Source organism: Lactuca sativa, chromosome 6, assembly GCF_002870075.4.
Source record: "Lactuca sativa cultivar Salinas chromosome 6, Lsat_Salinas_v11, whole genome shotgun sequence".
Lineage (NCBI taxonomy): Eukaryota > Viridiplantae > Streptophyta > Magnoliopsida > Asterales > Asteraceae > Lactuca > Lactuca sativa.
In genome coordinates, this window is record NC_056628.2 from 16486045 (window position 1) to 16506133 (window position 20089).

Genomic DNA, 20089 nt, shown 5'->3' on the forward strand with positions numbered 1-20089 from the left:
TAAAAAAAGTAAAAAAAAAAATTAAAATTAAAAAAAATATTTTTGTTTTTTTTTTAAATATACGTGAAATACTCTAATAAAATATTACACTGACACATTCTAAAAAATAATTTTAAAATGCAGAATAAATGGAAAAATCTAAAAATTCTTTTTTTAAATATTATTTTCGGAACTTGAATTAACTAAAAAAATAAAAATAAATTCCATTTTTTTTTAAAAATACGTGAAATATTCTAATAGAATATTACACTGTACATATTCTAAAAAATAATTTTAAAAAATGCAAAATAAATGGAAAAATCCTAAAATTCTTTTTTTAAATATTATTTTCGGAACTTGAATTAACTAAAAAAAATTAAAAAAAAAATAAAAAAATGTGTCTCACGGTCTCATAAAATTAGGCCGTATAACATGAACCTAACCCTATATATATATATATATATATATATATATATATATATATATATATATATATATATATATATATATATATATATATATATATATATATATATATATATATTAGGTTCTGACCTGTGAAAAACTACTATTACTATATATAAAATTTTTATATAGATAAAAAATAATAAATGTCAAAAAAACCAAGATATTGTGGATTGTAAGTAATTATGAATTAATTTGTTAAGTAAATAAACATAATAATGTTATATATATATATATATATATATATATATATATATATATATATATATATATATATATATATATATTATATATATATATATATATATATATATATATGTATATTAAAAAGGAAAATATCTTAATGATAATTTTTAATAGAATAAGTGATTATGTAATTGGTAGTGCGTTGAGAATTTTCAACGAGTTATTGTCGAAATTTTTTATAGGTAGTGATTTGTACACAATAATTTTTTTATTGAGAAAAATTGTTATGTATGAATCGATTGTTTTTTTTTATAGCTATTTGGTCCGTAGTTGAGATTGCAATGGAATTCGATCTATGTTAGTGCGTTACAACATTTTTCATTCAGTAGTAATAACTCTCGTGTTCTAGGAGTGTATGATGTTCCTAATAAATAAGCTCACAATCTTTAATGAGCCCAACCTAATTGATAGTGGTTAGATATATGTCTCTTTCTTTATATATATATATATAATATATATATATATATATATATATATATATATATATATATATATATATATATATATATATATTAAATGAAGCATATAGGATATATACGCATAGAAGCCGCCTAGCTAGATGACTGAACAAATTATTATACGGATTGTCTATGTTGAATTGAATTCCCAATAGCTCATGCTACCCTACTTACACTCTGGAAACAAACGCCAAAAGTTGATTGTATAATGTATATATTGCAAACTCCTTCCATCAACTAATATCATTTAAACCACAGCCAGATGGACAACAGCATAGAACAAGCTAATGGTGTTTTGGGCAAAGAGATCACATGCACTGGTTAGTTTAGATAATGTAAATTATATGTGGTTTATTGATCTTAATGATCATGATGCCTGAAGCTTTTTGTATATTCATGATGCCTGAAGCTGCTGTGGCTTGGGGTCCTGGAAAACCTTTCTCCATACAACAAATTCGTGTCCAACCACCTCAGAAGTTGGAAGTCCGAATCAAAATCTTGTACACTTCAGTTTGCCATACTGATCTTAGTGCGGGCAGGGCCAGGTACATTTGTAACTAACATATGTATACTGATATACATATCATTTACACTTAGTTGTTAATATATCCATATATATAATTAATCACATGTAGAATGAATCGCAACAAGTGTATCCTCGTATTTTTGGACATGAAGCCTCCGGGTAACAACTTGAATTTTAATTTGGGTTAATGTATGTATTTATTAATTTTTTACATTGCTAGCTGTGGTAAGTGAGTTATGTTATGTGTGGATCGATGGGTAGGGTGGTCGAGTGTATAGGCGAGGGTGTGCAGGATATGAAGGAAGGAGATCATGTTCTTACTATCTTCAATGGCGAGTGTCGTATATGTGCTTATTGCAAGTCTGAAAGCACCAATCTATGTGAAAAGTTTCGTGTGGATCCATTACGAAGCGTGATGAGGAATGACAAGAAGACCAGGTTCTCAACACAAGACGGGAAACCTATTTACCATTTTCTCAACACATCCACTTTTAGTGAGTACACAGTCATGGACTCGGCATGTGTTGTAAAGATCAATCCAAAAGCTCCCCTTGACAAGATGACTTTACTCAGTTGTTGTCTGTCCACAGGTTATAGTCAATATATACACATATTCGTTAGTTATTTTCGATCATAATTAAATATTAACCTATTGATTTGAACATAAGTCTGACGATTAAAATATGTGTGTCAAGGATTTGGAGCTGTAACCAATACTGCCAACGTTCAACACGGTTCAACAGTCGCAGTCTTTGGTCTGGGTGCTGTGGGACTGGCGGTAATTATATTAATAGATCAATGATCCGGTGAAATCAATTTTCATTTTTTTTAGTTGAGGCATCTTTGATATCAGGTCATACAAGGGGCCAAAACAAGAGGAGCATCTAAAATCATAGGAGTCGACATTAATGCGGACAAGCATATCAAAGGTATGTTATACACTATGACTAGAATAAAACTTTATAGTTAAAACTTAAACATATATATATTAAAAATAATTAACTATATAATAATAGCTTTTTGCATTAATTTGCTTTTGTTAAAATTTAACCGTTACACCATATTATAACATCTATTAAAATCATATAAATTAATGTCGTTACTTGCAACTTACATATGGTTAAAACTAAATTTAATTTCAACTTAATATTACTTTAATTGTTATTGTTATGATTAATTAATTTAGATATTATTCATTTGAGTTTTGATAACATAATATAATTTATAAGTTTATGTTATTTATTATTATTATTATTATTATCATTATTGTAGTTAATTTAAAAACCATTTATTTGGGAAATTTCCAATTATTAAAAAAAAAATAGTTTTTAGTTTTTTTAGTTAATTTGACATGTCGGTTTAGTTTTACATTTAAAACATTTAAACGTATTAAACTTTTTAGAAAATAGTTTCGAATATTTTAAAGTTTATTTTATATTTTGGATTTAACATAATATTACATCCATCACATATTTATTGTCCAATTTTAATTTTTGAAATTTTTATTCTTCAATTTTGATCTTATTTTTTTTCTTTTTGGTGTATAATAATTGATGCAAAACATATGAATGAATTGTGTTTTAAATGTTTTTTTCATTGCTATATGTTTCATCAACTAATGTATAACACAAATAAAAATATTTAAGGTCAAAGTTGAAGAATAAAGATTTTAAAAGTCAAAAGTAGACGATAAATATGAGACGGATAGAGTATTTAAATTAACATTGTAGTTATATTATAACGGATAGTTCAAAAATCTACCATTAATTTGATAATATTTCACATTTAATAACACATTTAAATTAATAAAATAGATATATTACAATAAAATATGAAGAATTTGAGGCTTTCAATCACATGTGGTGAAACAATTCCTTTATAATATAGTATATATACATCTATACATGAATTATCTTATGAGTTAATGAATCTACACATCAACATTTCATTAACTAATATTGACTCATTAATCAGTACATTTTATTAAACTCTATTAAATCAACATTTCATTAATCAATATTGACTCATTAATCTTTACACTTTATTAAACTCTATTAAAATTTAGTGGAATGTCACATCACCATATTTTTATATTTTTTATAAGTATTATTAAAACATAAAACTAAAATATTAAATTAATTAAGAATTAAAAGATAGAAATTACTAATTAAATATTACAAGTTACAAATAATACATTAAATAAATGTACGATGATATTAATCCTCTAATATGTTTGAGTCAAGAACTCAACGAAGAAGTTCAATATTAGATTTAAAGAAACTTTAAGCTATGTAATAGTGGGGTAATCATGTTCTTCGACATGATTTAACTGGGATATTTGGGAACGCAATTTCATTATGTTATATTAAAAAAAATTAAAATTATTGTTTAGACATTTAAAAAGTAAGTTATAAACAAAATATATTTACCTAGAAAATTAAAATATATCATTTTAATGAACTTAATAAATTAATTATTGTATATAAATAAATTATATATATATATATATATATATATATATATATATATATATATATATATATATATATATATATATATATATATATATATATATATATATATATATATATATATACACACACACACGCACGCATACACACAAACACACAGTATTCAAAATAACGCGTCATTGCAGCGACAATGCGTGCCATGACGCGAGGCGTAAAAAAATCGTTACAAAAAAATGCAAAACGTCTTTGTGAGGCGTGGCGGCCAAATAGCGTGGTTAGGCGCGCCTTAACGCGTTATGGCGCGAGCTTTTCAAGGCTCGAGTTTTTTTTTTATTTTTTTTTCAGATCGGCAATGACAGAATTGACTTGTTAACTTTTTCATGTTAAGTGTTGATATAACACTTCTAAAAATTTGTTATATATGATATAATTTTATAATTATGTGATTCATATTTTTTTAATGTATAAAAACTTATCACACCTTGAAAAAAGTTAAGGCTTGCTATGGCGTGAAACTTGACATTACCGTCACGTCACGTCTCACACAATTTAGAACCTAATATATATATATATATATATATATATATATATATATATATATATATATATATATATATATATATATATATATATATATATATATATATATATATTGCTAGGTTATAATGTGGATGGACGACTATTATGTGAATGTGTGGACAGTGATATTCTATGACAATTACTAAAAGAATAAGTTGTTTAGTAATATGAATACGTTCAACCTCACATAATTATTGTCATTTACATTCATTCTCACTAATTTTTATTCACTTTGTTCTCACACATAATTTTCAATCATTTTTATTTTTACAGAATACGACTCAATAAACATACTGACAACATTCTGACAGAATGTGAATAAAAAAAAATCTATAATAATCTTATAGACGATTTAATTGGTGAGAATGCGCGCTAATAACAATAGTTATGTAAGATTGAACGTATTTACATTATCAAACAACATATTTTCTTTGTCATTCTCACAGAATAACACTGTTCACACGTCTGCACAATATATGTTAATCCATATTTGAATCTCTCTCTCTCTCTCTCTCTCTCTCTCTCTCTCTCTCTCTCTCTCTCTCTCTCTCTCTCTCTCTCTCTCTCTCTCTCTCTCTCTCTCTCTCTCTATATATATATATATATATATATATATATATATATATATATATATATATATATATATATATATATATCCATTGAACTCATTCAATAAATTGAGGCTAGAAATAGTGGGTTATATAGCCACATCATCACTTTTTATTTAATCCTGATTGGTGGTGGTCCAATACGTGCATGTATATGATAAACTTTTCATTCAAAAAATATATATACTTACATGCCTGCATGATATATTAACTTATTCAGTTTTATATTCATAGGTCAAACGATGGGCATGACACATTTTATAAACCCGAGGGATCTTAAAATGTCGGCACATGAGGTAATTAGCTAGCTAGTATATGTGTATCTGGGCCGGTCCAGACGGTGGGCGACTCGAGCGACCGCCTAGAGCCCGTCTCCAGGGGCCTAAAATCTCTGGGATATATATATATATATATATATATATATATATATATATATATATATATATATATATATATATATATATATATATATATATATATATATATATATATATATATATAATTATTACCTATGTGATTTTTAGGATTTAAAGCTGGCTTAAACTCAAACTAGTTTAAAAGATAAACAATTTGGCTTGATTGTTATTGTTAATTTAACACATTTATAGTGAAGAATAAATGATTTTTTTTAATCTTATTATTTTTTGTCTTTAAGGGGCCTTTTTTTTTTTCGCCCCGGGCCCCTTATGCGTTTGGACCGATCCTGCATAAAATGCTACTTTTCTTAAGTATTCGGTGTCATTTATATAAGGACGATTAAGAAAAATGTTAACTTATATTAGAGATTGAAAAGTGACGGAATGCATACAGAAAATAAGGGAAATGACTGAAGGAGGGGTAGACTTCAGCTTCGAGTGTGCAGGAAATCTTGATGTTCTTCGCGAAGCCTTCTTGTCGACCCATGACGTTAAGTATCTTTATGCCATTTTTTTAGTATGACTATTCTGTTGTAAATTAAACTTGATTATATAGTAATTATTTGGTATTTGTATACAGGGATGGGGAGTAACAATAGTATTGGGGATTCATCTAACACCAAGAATGTTGCCATTGCATCCAATGGAGCTGTTTGATGGACGAAGAATCACAGGATCAGTGTTCGGTGGTTTCAAAGGGAAATCCCAACTCGCTCTCTTTGCTGACCAGTGTATGCATCAGGTATGTTTGTAATTTTGTATGTATGTGTGTATGTATGCATGTATGTATGATTGATAGTATGTGAATGTGGACTCGTTGTTTCAGGATGGGATAAAGTTGGAAGAGTTTATTACCCACGAGCTTCCCTTTAACAACATCGACCAAGCTTTCCAACTGTTAGTTCTTGGAAAATCAATACGATGTTTGCTTCATCTATAAATCAAAAGAAAAATAAGTGATTCATTAACGAATGGTTGTAAGCTTTTCAATGAACTTGCAAGTATATATGTGTGTGAAATCATTTTTTTATCGATTTATTGTTGTTTGTTTTATTTTCCGATGGATCATATAATTTGAAAACCATTTCTTTCTAAATTTTAAACCGGGACTCATTAGAACCATTTGAAAAACAACAAGATTTAAATATCTAAAATATGTATTTATTCGTTTCCATAGAAATCACTTAGATAGATTCGGGTCTACAATAATCAAATGCACTACAAGAAATCAAAGCATTAGCGGCGGCGGCTTTAGCGGCGACTCAAAGCAATAGCGGCGACATGTAAATGACGCGTTACATGTCGCCGCTATTGCTATGCGTCGCCGTTAAAGGCGTCGCCGCTAATGCTTTGATTTAGCGATCCGCGTCATTTTCACCCCATCCGTCCGATTTTATTTTGATCTAACGGCTGTAGAGGAAAGCGGAAACGCGCGTTACCTTTTCCCTCCACTTGCCGCCGCTAATGTTCTGCTGTCGCCGCTATTGCCCTTGCGTCGCCGCTAATACTAAACGCAGATTACCCCTCCACAGGTTCCCTTTCTGCCATTTTCTTCCTTACCTTCCACCTTCTCTCGTTTTCCTCTCTTTCTTTCTTCAATATCACGATTTTTTGACAAGTTTGTGGAGTTGGAATTGCTTCTTGGACCGGTGTTGGCCCCTCCTTCCCCCAAGACAGCCATAAACCGGAGATATTTTTGCAAATTCCGAAATTGCCCCTCCTTCCCCCAAGGTTGAATTTCTCATCTTTTCTATGATTTTTCTGGTTTTGTGTTAATTAAGATGATAAAATGTGAGCATTTTTCAATTATATTGAGTGATTATGTTTGTATTTTGAGATATGAAGTGGTTATGCATTTTGTTGGATAATTTTGTTTGATTGTATGTATTTTGTTGGATTATTTTGTTGGTTTGTATGTGTTTTTTTTTCAGATTTGTGTATATTTTGATATTTATGTTTAGATTACATTGATGTATAAAAAAAATGACATGGATATATACATTTGTTGGATTGAAATTTATGTTTATACCACATTGCCTTAAAATGAAATTTAGATGTATATATTTGTATGAAATTAGATGAAATTGGAATATGCAAATTAGATGTATTGTATATGCAAATTGGATTATTTTGTTGGTTTGTGTGTGTTTATACCACTTCTAGTAATGTATTGTATATGAAAATAAAGTTAGTTTAATAAATTAAACTAATTACAAAAAAAAATATTAAATTAATTATAAAATCTAATTAATTTACCTTTATAAAATCAAATTATATTAATTATAAAACTAACTTAATAGGAACATACTTTTAGTGACTTAAAATAAAGTTAATATTAAAATTAAAATAAAATAAAGTTAGTTTAATAAATTAAAATGAAAATAAAGTTAGTTTAATAAATAAAACTAATAACAAAAAAGAAAATATTAAATTAATTATAAAATCTAATTAATTTACGTTTAGAATCAAATTAAGTTACCTTTATAAAATCAAATTATATTAATTATAAAACTAACTTAATAGCAACGTACTTCTTGTAATTTTAATGTAATTATAGAATAAAATTAATTTAATTTAAAAAAAACATTAAAAAAATAATAAATTAATTGTAAAATCAACTTAAAGTAGTTTTAAAATCAAGTTAATGTTAATATTAAAATAAAATAAAATTAGTTTAATAAATAAATTAAACTAATAACAAAAAAGAAAATATTAAATTAATTATAAAATCTAATTAATTTACTTTTAGAATCAAATTAAGTTACCTTTATAAAATCAAATTATATTAATTATAAAACTAACTTAATAGGAACATACTTTTAGTGACTTAAAATAAAGTTAATGTTAAAATTAAAATAAAATAAAGTTAGTTTAATAAATTAAAATGAAAATAAAGTTAGTTTAATAAATTAAAATAATTACAAAAAAAATATTAAATTAATTATAAAATCTAATTAATTTACCTTTAGAATCAAATTAAGTTACCTTTATAAAATCTAATTAATTTATCCCGTGTTAGAATACTTTTTGAATCGTCAACTTTATGAATACTCTACTTGATTTTTGTTTCCCGTAAAGTAAACCTTAAACACTAAATTATGTTTCAGTTGCATCATGTCTATTGATAAAAGCTGGACTACTAATCCACATCGTCAATCTCCCGAGTTCCAGCTAGGGCTCGACACTTTTGTCGAGAGATCCATGTTACACCTAGATTGTAAAGATGAAACCAGATGTCCGTGTGAGAAATGTGTATATCTTACAATTTCGCAGGGTAACTAACTTTTATTCATATTGCAGATGAGGTTTACTTGGGCAATACTCTTGGCCATGATGGCCGATGTTATGGGGCTTGGACACGGAGGTGATGGAGTCGGGGATCCACCACCTCTAGGAGGCTTTGGTCGTGGTCAGCACGAACAAGACGGTGAGTTTTATTATGATATATTTATTAACTATTTTTATTATTTTATAATAAGTTATCGTGACTAATAGGTTTAATTGTATTTTTTCAACCGAGCTTCCTAAAAAAAGGAGAGGCATGTCAAAAAATATTGAGTTGGGAAAGTTGATAAGGGCAAATAAGGGAAAGCCCATAGATTTGGATTTCGACAGGGAGATCACATATTCCCCTGTCGGGAAGCGTGGTAATTGGTTCACCCATGGAATTGGGAGGTGTTTGTGGAACAATGTCCCTTTCAACGTATCTGGTTGGGACAATGTTTCCCCCGCTTTAAGGAACGCAACAGTTGTTCATCTAAAGGTAACTTGGATACAATTTTAATTTTAGTTGTGATTGTAAATTAATTAACTAAAATTTTTGTGTTTTGCAGAATAAATTTGATTTGGATAAGGTTAACATGGATCCGGAGCGTGCTCAATTGTTGCGGAGCATTGATTCAAGTCTTGCAAAAGTTTACAGAGGCCGAAAAAGTAAAGCTCATGCTTATTTTAAGGAAATCGGGGGGCCTGCAGATATCCAAGCCGCATTAAACAACCCCCCTAACGGAATGTCACATGAAAATTGGGCGAAGGCAGTCGAACATTTTCAAACTCCATAATTTTTAAGGCGTTCGGCGTCAAACAAGGAATGTCGTGCAAAACAAGTAGTTGTAAACAGAGGGGGGTCGAGCTCATACGCCAGAATTTTTAAGGCGTTCGCCGCTGTTGCCCAATCTTCTTGTAGTGATGGTGGTGGAATAGAATATTACGACGGAATGAAAAAATCATGTTTGTTTGCTACGAAGAAATGTAATGGAGAAGTTCTCATGGAATGTTATTCTTCTACTCGTTTTTTATTCTTTTTTTAGAACATCAACAATTATTGAATGAAGTTGGCGAGAAGCTAATAGTTACAAGGCATTAAACATTGAGACTTTCACTACAAGAAAATCACTTTTTAGCGGCGACGTTATTACCGGCGACAGGGACCTTTAGCGGCGACACTCTCTAGAGTCACCGCTAAAGGTCCCTATCGCCGGTAATAGCGTCGCCGCTAAAGGTGATCACCCGAATCCGCATCTTCCCCTTCCATTACATTTAAATCGTTCGATCAAATATCTAATCCAACGGTTAGGGTACCTTATCCCAACTAACCTAATACCGGCGACATATGTGTCGCCGCTAAAGCTCGAAATTGTCGCTGCTAATGATGCACTAAAAAAATGACTGGGTACCCTTCCCTCCAGATTGTCGCCGCTATTGATAATAGTCGCCGGTAATAACCTAAGTGTCGCCGCTAAAGGCTGACGCAGATAAAAAAACGCACGCAAAACTTCATTCTTCTCATTTGCTTTCTATTTGCAGCCCTCTTCTCCTTCGCCCCTTACACCTTCTACCGAGTTCTTCCTCAAATTTCTTCTTCCATCTTGATTTCTCCATATCTTGTGTCATATTAAGTGTATTAGGGATTAAGGTGTGATTTGGGATCAATTTCTAAGTGGAGTTCTTGAAGAAATTAAGGTAATTTGATTTGAAAATTTATTTGATAATTTCCTTGTTAATTTGTTTGTTAACACTGAAAAAGTGTTGATTAAATTTCTAAGTTTTGGTAATTTAATTTGTATGTTATCTTTGCAAATAACGTTGAAGTGATTTGTGACATTTTGGATGGCTCCCAGGTTTTGGATTTGTAATTTCATCAGGTGAATAACAGTCTTTCCAGCTATTACCGGTTGATTTCCGTCACTACAGGTTCTATTATTTCATTTTTTTGTGAATTTGATATTTGTATGTGAAAATTATGTGAAAATTGTGTGTATATTTGATATTTGTATGTGAAAATTGTGTGTATATTTGATATTTGATGTATGTGGTATATGAGTATTTGGTAGAAATATATATATATGATGTTATTATGTGAAATTATATGTATTTGTTATAAGTAGGATGTTATTGTGTGTATGTGAATGTATGTATGTTTGTTGTAAATGTGGTATATGATTGTGAATTTTTTGTATTTGGTATAATTAGGATGTTATTATCTATATATGTGAAATTATGTGTATTTGGTTAAAGTAGGATGCTATTTTGTGTGTATGTGAATGTATTTGTATTTTGTGTATATGTGGTATATGTAAAAGTATGTGAATTTTATGTTCTTATGTATTATGTAAAAGTATGTGGTATATGTATGTAAGTACGATGCTAGAATTGAAAAAACAAATAAAAATAAATTATTGTTATAATTGCAAAAAAAAAAACACAAAAAATGTTATAAAATTGTTAGGGTACTATACACATATTCATGTTATAAAAATGTTATTAAAAAAACACAAAAAAACAAATTGTCAATACGCACCAAAACAATATAATAATTTTAAGTCACATTTATTATTATTAATAATTTTATTACTAGAAAAAAAAATGAGAAAAAAAATTGCAAAATAATATTAGTATAAGCTTTACAAAATAAGATTATTATAATTGACAAATATAAATCAACACTCAAAAACCAAAAATATATATATTTTATAATCTCGACGGTAAATTACAAATACTAAAAACAACAACACAACAACATAATATGTTACAAATATATTTATATTTTTTAATTTCGACGGTAAAATACATATTTATATAATGTTATAAATAATATATATATATATATATATATATATATATATATATATATATTTCTATAGTTTCATATTTATAAAATATTTATAATATATTTATATTAAGTTATATAGTTATATAGTTAACTTATTTATAATATATAACATATTTATAATAAGTTATATAGTTAACTTATAATCTTCAAATTAACTTACAATGTTATATTTCTATAGTTTCATATTTATATTTAATACTTACAACTTTTGCCTATATAAATTACAAGTAATTGTAATTAAAATTAATTAAAAAAATGCATAAATAAAAAATTTTAATTTAATTTTTTTAATTTTTATTTTTTTTCTTTTAGTTGTAAAAAAAATGTGGATTGGAAAAAAACAATGCTAATTTTGTATACTAAACTCTAAACCTAAAATTATGTTTCAGCTACATCATGTCTATTGATAAAAGCTGGACTACTAATCCATATCGAAACCATCCCGAGTTCCAAGCAGGACTCAAAGCTTTTATCGGGAAGTCGAGGTCACACCTTGATAGTAATGGTAAAATCAGATGTGCGTGTGAAAAATGTGATAACCGTTACTTCAAGTACCCGACTGCAGTTGAGCGCCATATATTTATAAATGGTTTCAGTAAGTCGTACAAAATTTGGATTTATCATGGTGAATCTTTTATTCCTCCAGTCGTCTTGCCAAGTAACCAAATGGCCGATTTAATCGACGATGTGATGTGGGAGTCGAGAGAAAATGATACCGACCTTGATGAAGGAACCTCGAATACAAGTGGTAGCGGTGTGGATGATGATTTTGCGCAGTTGTTGGAAGAAATGGAAACTAAATCGTATCATGGTTGCATCTTTTCTTCCCTTGAGTTTCTAGCAAAGCTAATGAATATCAAGGTGAACAACAAATGGACTGATAGTTCATTTGATCAACTCCTTGAGTTGTTGCAATTAGCATTTCCTAAAGGCAACAAGGTTCCCCTTTCACATTATCTAGCCAAAAAGAAACTAAAGTCTATTGGCCTGGGGTATGAGTCGATACATGTGTGCAAAAACGATTGTGGTCTCTTTTGGAAAGAACACGATTCATTGCAAGTTTGTCCCGTTTGTAAAGAGAGCCGATGGATCGATAAAAACACCAAGGGTAAGAAAGCACCTCATAAGGTGTTACGGTACTTTCCTGTGACCCCTAGACTACGACGCTTATATTGTTCGAGGCACACTGCCAAAAATATGATTTGGCATAGTACCAAACGTTCAGAAGATGGTGTAATGCTTCATCCTGTTGATGGGGAACATTGGCAAGATTTTGATAAAAAAATTCCCCGACTTCTCCAGTGAACCCCGTAACGTACGCCTAGGTCTTTCAGCTGACGGTTTCAATCCATTTGGAAGCATGTGTAATCCACATAGCACATTCCTGGTCATACTCACCACATACAATCTGCCACCCTGGCTTTGTACGAAAGAGTCATCATTCATGTTGACTTTGTTAATTCTAGTCCCGAAAGCTCCTGGCAAGGATATGGATGTTTTCCTTAGACCGTTGGTGGAAGAGCTTCAACATTTTTGGAACTCAGGCGTACGTATTAAAGATGCGGCGACAAACACATTCTTCACGATGAGAGCTATGTTGATGTGGACAATAAACGATTGGCCAGCTCGTAGTAGTCTATCAGGTTGGAGTGGGCAAGGGTATAGAGCATGTGCTACTTGCAATGAAGACACTCCTTCGTACCGTGGGCAAGGCTTACGATGAGACCGATTCTGATTATGATACCGAAGAAGACACTGAAGGATATGAGGAAGATTCAGATTAGAATAGTTCTTATGTAATGTGTATTTGTAATATGTGTTTGTAATATGAACTTTATTTGGATTTCTAGTTTAAATAGAAATGTGTATTCCTATGTGTGACATCCCCAAAATCTTGGCCAGAAAAGACCGATTTTCATTTATGCTTTTAAATATTTTCATAGTCAATCCTTTTGATTTGAAAGAGTTGCGGAATTTGTTCCCAAAAACAAAACATGATAAAACAATGTTTACCGAAGCATTTCATTAAAGAAATGTATTTTCATTATAATAAAAACTCGGGGTGTCATGTTCCGATACAGACCAATAAGCATAAACGAATACATTACAAGTCATATAACAAATATAAACATATGCAGACTTGTAAACAAAACAACTTGATGGTTCATCCATCTCATGCCCTTCCGCCACTTCCTGTAATACAATTTAAAACTGAGTAGGTCAGGCTTGGGAGCATGGTGAGCATATACGGTTTTCAACCCACAATAAATATCATATTTAATTTTCACCAACCAACAATAACCCAATTACCCATTCCCGTTATTCTCACTTTAATGTCCCTAAAACAACTAACATAAGGGACCTAGTCTAAGAATATTTCATCGGGGCGACAACACATGCTTCGGGGGTACCTCAGCAATATAAGTCAAATAAGGCAACCATGAGGGGGATGGAGTACAGCGAATGAACACCCAAGTTCATTAACACCTACAGGTGGCGAACCTGCTAATGTTTCCACAAGACTGTCTAGAATAGCCAGTGGTCGTCATCTAAACTTCGCTAGATGACTCAATCAAACAACAACGAGGCCTCTCATCTGTTTATTACACACCAACTGTCTACCCATGTTCTACCCAACATATTAGTAGATAAAAATATACATTTGTATACATAGTTTAAAGAAAACCTGTATAGCATGCTTTAATCAACACATATATCACAAAACAGATGAGGCACACACACACATAACACATATCTCATAAAGAAATAAGCAGATCTATAAGATAGAAGAGAGTGAATACTCATTCACACATAACACAACCAAATATATACACATAGCACGTATTTTATATATAATACTTCGTATTATCGTATTTGGAAGAAAATAACTACACACTCACTTGATCAGAAGATGATCGGACAGCACTACGGCTTATAGAAGTAGTAATCCACAGCAGATCTGGAAGATCTTCACAAAAATCGAACTTCTCGCAGGCAGAGCTTCGACTCGGGAACCGCACTTCTCGGGATCTTCGGGATCTCGGGACTTGCCTCGGGGCTAGAGTATGATACCAGGGCTTCGGGGTGGCTTCGGGGGTAAAAATGCAGAGCTTTGGCACAAAGATGAGAAGAAATGAGCAAATAAACCCTGAACTCTCGCATCCTATTTATAGTGAAAATATCTGATGTACTCGCCGAGTAGGGGACACCTACTCGCCGAGTTGGTCCATGTGGCGGCTTTCTGGTGGTGCCACGTGTCAAATTCTGGGTGGTGCCACGTCACCCCTATCGCGTGTTAGCCTTCGAACTTAGAAAAATCATAACTCTCGCATACGAGCTCCGTTTTTGACGTTCTTTATATCCACCCGTAGGTAAAATCAAGATCTACAACTTTCATTTAGACTCCGTCGGCTAAATCTTGACCGATCTCAAATTTAACAGTAGGAGGCGTTTAGACTATTAAATGACCGCGAAGAATTCGTAACTCCTTCATACGAACTCCGTTTTCGTCCATATTTTTACCGTTGAGTTCCTATTAATGAGAACTTCAACTCTCATTTAGGTCGCGTAAGCCAAAAACCGCTCGAACTAAAATTCGAGTTTCGGGTCGTGCACTGCTAAGCCGAATCTTAGAAAAATCATAACTTCCTCATACGAAGTCAGATTTGGGCGTTCTTTTTACTGACGCTCTTATCTTAACATATTCTACAACTTTCGTTTAGATTGATAAGGCTAAATCTCGCTCTATCGTAAATTCACTATTTACGCTTCCCGGTGCCGTGCCGGTTTTGCCGTAAAACTTCGACAGGTCATAACTTCTTCGTTATGACTCGGATTTCGGCATTCTTTATATCTTCGGAATCCTTGTTTCGACCACTACAACTTTATCCAATGATATCAAGTTTATTTTAAACTTAAATTTCGACGCTTATTTTTATTCTTAATTAATCAAACCACATAATTAAGCAATTAAGCACAAAACACATAATACTCAAATAATACATTATTATTATTTCAAAACGGGTTACAAAGGTTAACCTAGACTATTACATTGCTAAAAGTGGCAAGCCCGGAAACACAGGCGTTACACTATGTAAATGTTTATTTTTATGTAATGTGTATCTCTAACAAAAATTGTATTTGTATATCTTATAGTTTTTCAGGAAATGATGAGCATATGGATTTTGTTTATGTATACCATGGCTGCTGTCATGGGTCGTGGACATGGGGGAGACGGGCTGAGGACCCACATATCCCAGGTGGTAGAGGTGTTGGTCAGCATGAGCAAGATAGTAAATCTTATTATGAATTTTTATTTAATATTTTTGTTTAATTATTATAAATTAAATATCGTTTCTAATAATTTTTAATTATATTTGGAGTTGAGGAACGTGCCCGAAGGAAAGTTTGAGGAAAAGCAAAAAATATAAAACTTGAAAAAGCAATCTTACGGAACCAGGGGAAACCAATTAGCTTGCAATATGATAGGGATATCACATTTGATCCCGTAGGAAAGCCGAAAGACATGTTTTCCCAAGAAATTGGAAAAACAATGTGGCAGATGGTCCCGTTTGACAAATGGACTTGGAAAAAAGTTTCCCCTTCAATAAAGGACACCGTATTACAACATTTAGCGGTAATTATATATTTAAATATATTTTATATAGTTAACTATAATTGTTTTTTACTTGGTTAACTTTTTTTTGTAGACAAAGTTTGATTTGGATCAGATGTACCAGGATGTACAAGCTAATCTGTTGACAGAGAGTTTTCAAGCAGCTTTGTTAAAAGGTTATCGAGAACGTAAAGCTGACGCAAAAGAATATTTTAAGTCAATTGGAGGGTATGATGATATCCTGGGAGCATTAACCAATCCTCTGGAGGGTATGCTAGTTGATAACTGGGCGAAGGCAGTTGAGTATTTTCAAACGGACGAACACAGAATTGCATCAGAAAGGAACAAAAAAGTTCGTGAAATGCAAACAAGTGTGAATCGTGGGGGTTCAAGCTCGTATAGCAGTACTTGCTATAAGAAGGTATCGTACGATACATGTAATTATTTATTTAAAATATAATCTAATTTTTAAAGTTAAACAGAACCTTAAGAGAGTGGAAACGTTTTGCAAAGCTCATGCCGATAAGAATGGTGTATTTGTTATAGTTGAGGCGGAACAACAATACGTAAGTATTTAATTATAATTTTATCATATAATTAAATGTTTATTTATACTTAATTATTACTCACTTTTGGGAGTTACAGAATCGGTTAGTTGAAGAGCTGTTAGAACAAACTCAAGGTGAAAGTGAGTTAACACCCGCACAAGAAAGAGCTGCATTCGAGAAAGTATTAGGAGAGCGACGTGGCCATATTAGAGGCATTGGCCGTAAACCTTTTGCTCTCCCGCTGATTCCATAGCCTTCGCAACCATCACAACAATCATCACAACCATCACAGGTAAAACAATCTACTTTGGTTTTTGTCCCAAGTGCAAGAAATAGCAATGTACTGTGGTTTTCTATCTTAGTTTAAAAATAGCAATCTACTTTAACATCATAAAATGCATGTTGAATTGGTAATTTTGGTTTTGTGGTGATTATTTACTAAAAAGTTTGGTAATTTGGTTTTTGTCCCTAGTGCAAGAAATAGCAATGTACTTTGGTTTCTATCTTAGTTTAAAAATAGCAATGTATTTTGATAGTTTTTGTTTATGTTTGACAATCTAACTTATAAGTATATATATATATATATATATATATATATATATATATATATATATATATATATATATATATATATATTGTTATTAATTATGTAGTTGGAAAATCTTTGTGCAATGCTCGGCGACCCGGCATGTAGGGATGAGCTTTATTCGTTTTTTCAATCTCACAATAATCAAGGAAACGATGGGAACGAAGATGGTGGTATGTAAGGATGTGTTTTATTTCCATATGTTGTCATGCTTTGCTACTTGGTAGATTGTAAAAATTTGGTTGTTTTGCTACTCGGATATTATGACTTTTGACACTATTTGTAATTAGCGTCGACACTATTATTTTTGATATTTAATCGAATATTGTTATTACCGGCGACACTTTTACCGGTGACATTATCACTGGTAACCAAAATCATTAATTAAAAAAAAATAAAAACTGTTATTATCGGCGACACTTTTACCAACAACATTATCACTGCTAACCAAAATCATTAATTAAAAAAAATTGAAAAATGTTATTACCGGCGACAAGGGTCATTACCGGCGACATGTTTATTAGTGGCGACACTACTCATTAGCGACGACAGTGTCAATAACTGCGACAAATCTCATTAGTGGCAACATAGTGATCAATAGCGAAGAAGCAGTAGTGGCGACTCAGTACCGGCGACACGTCGCCGCTAAAAGTCGCCGGTAATGACCTTTTTCCTTGTAGTGTTTGGGCAGCTAAGCCATCTATTCCAATCAATACAAGAACCTCTCCCGGCTCTTTAAGTCAATTAAGGGCCAAATTGTTTATGTCGCTGCTTGAGCTTTCTATAGTAACCATTGAAAACACAATCATTCCTCCACTTCCATATGGTCATAAATAGCCGCATTCACACCATTTTCAATCTTAGGGATGCATGGATGTGTGATGATCTAAGTTCACCATTTGTTGGACTGAGACGTCGTCAGTGGAACTCCACCTCGTTTTGTATTATGTGTAGGAAGAGTTTATTTTTTATTACGTTATAACTTATAGACATCACGGTTGAGAAAGGGAAAGACAATTTTCATTAATATATAAGGAAATTATTAAGTAATTATAATAAAAAAATTATAAATATAGATGTTCTCATCAAGGTTGTTAAGATCGGAATCCTACATAGGATCATTTTTGGGTTTGCAAAATCGGAATCGGGATCTTAAGATCCCACAAAATAAAACATAATTTTAATTTATAATTTTTAAACATGAAAAATATTTCAAACATTTAATTTTTCGTTCAAAAGTTATAAAAACTTCAAAATATTAGTCATAAGTCACAACACAAAATTATAAATGGTAAATTGGTAAGGATAAAACACAAAAAGTGATAAAAATAATTCTCATCTACAAAAAAAAAAAAATAATAAATAAATAAAATAAAGGAAGGTAGGATCGGATCTCGATCCTACGATCTTACAATCCTACCCCAAATACGATTCTTTTAGGATCCAGATCGTTTTTCATACCTAGGATCGTACGATCCTACGATCAGTATCGCGATTTTGACAACTATGGTTCTCATGTCAATAAGTTTTTTTCTCTCTCTAGCATCTATGGCATTGATGTTCTGATTTGATATATAATGAAAAATAATAAAGTCAAGTTAAAAATAAAATTATTAATTTGAAAGTAAGGGTTACAAACGATTGATAGCTTTTGTAATTTGAATAAACTTTAATTGACAAATTGAATAATAATCAAATAGCAAATAGCTTTTGTAATTCGAATAAACTTTAATTGACGAATTGAATAATAATCAAATAGCAAATAGCTTTTGTAATTCGAATAAACTTTAATTGACGAATTGAATAATAATCAAATAGCAAATAAATGATAGTTCTAAATCATGGTGAGTAATCAGTTATTTCAAAATAACTATTAATTTACATATTTATATTTTTTGTCTTTAATTTTATAACATGTGGTTATATTTTAATTTTATAACTTGTGATTATAATTAATATATAAAATGTTTTCAAAATATTTAGGACGTTTAGGTATATATTAATTAATAATATTAATCTTGTATAATGATATATAAATTAAAATGAATATATAAAATTGTTTACCATAATATATAAAATGATATTATTAATTTTAAATGACATTTTATATTACAGTTAAATAAATAAGACACATGAATTTTAAGCTATAGCTTAATATTTATTTTCATATCTATTAGGGAAATATAACAATCAAATTTATGTAAATTTTTTATTACAATTTTGTTTTAATATATATATATATATATATATATATATATATATATATATATATATATATATATATATATATATATATATATATATATATATATATATATATATATATATATATATATAATATGTTATGAATATCCAAATGATGTTTTGCGTTTTCAACAAAATCATGAGTTTGTATGAGCCAATAAACGAAAAGAAACATAATATATCATGAAAATGATTTTATATATGACAAATTTAACATGACTATATCAGTATATTGT

At 30.3% G+C, this 20089-nt stretch overlaps 2 protein-coding genes across 3 annotated transcripts; both read left to right on the forward strand.

The window, feature by feature from the left end:
- Positions 1-1249: 1249 nt before the first annotated feature.
- Positions 1250-6784, forward strand: LOC111913069 (alcohol dehydrogenase-like 3). Of its 2 annotated transcripts, XM_052764563.1 has the most exons (10): positions 1250-1468; positions 1558-1688; positions 1784-1833; positions 1936-2264; positions 2370-2452; positions 2528-2603; positions 5567-5628; positions 6143-6238; positions 6329-6490; positions 6575-6784. In XM_052764563.1, exons 1-10 carry the CDS (start codon positions 1411-1413, stop codon positions 6686-6688), a joined length of 1161 nt encoding a protein of 386 aa, XP_052620523.1. In that variant the 5' UTR covers positions 1250-1410; the 3' UTR covers positions 6689-6784. The 2 variants fall into 2 exon arrangements, with proteins under 2 accessions (XP_052620523.1, XP_052620522.1); XM_052764562.1 differs by having other exon boundaries at positions 1253-1468; positions 1558-1863.
- Positions 6785-9215: 2431 nt separating this feature from the next.
- On the forward strand, positions 9216-10081 carry LOC111913031 (uncharacterized). The gene is made up of 2 exons (XM_023908750.3): positions 9216-9511; positions 9582-10081. Exons 1-2 carry the CDS (start codon positions 9290-9292, stop codon positions 9807-9809), a joined length of 450 nt encoding a protein of 149 aa, XP_023764518.2. The 5' UTR covers positions 9216-9289; the 3' UTR covers positions 9810-10081.
- The last annotated feature ends 10008 nt before the right edge of the window (positions 10082-20089 follow it).

Bases quoted from the DNA above. Each gene is read 5' to 3' on its own strand.
- LOC111913069 (XM_052764563.1), top strand. From the start codon at position 1,411: ATGGACAACAGCATAGAACAAGCTAATGGTGTTTTGGGCAAAGAGATC. The intron at 1,469-1,557 runs GTTAGTTTAGAT...TGATGCCTGAAG, and splicing joins CAAAGAGATCACATGCACTG to CTGCTGTGGCTTGGGGTCCT. The intron at 2,265-2,369 runs GTTATAGTCAAT...ATGTGTGTCAAG, and splicing joins CAGTTGTTGTCTGTCCACAG to GATTTGGAGCTGTAACCAAT.
- LOC111913031 (XM_023908750.3), top strand. From the start codon at position 9,290: ATGTCAAAAAATATTGAGTTGGGAAAGTTGATAAGGGCAAATAAGGGA. The intron at 9,512-9,581 runs GTAACTTGGATA...TGTGTTTTGCAG, and splicing joins CAACAGTTGTTCATCTAAAG to AATAAATTTGATTTGGATAA.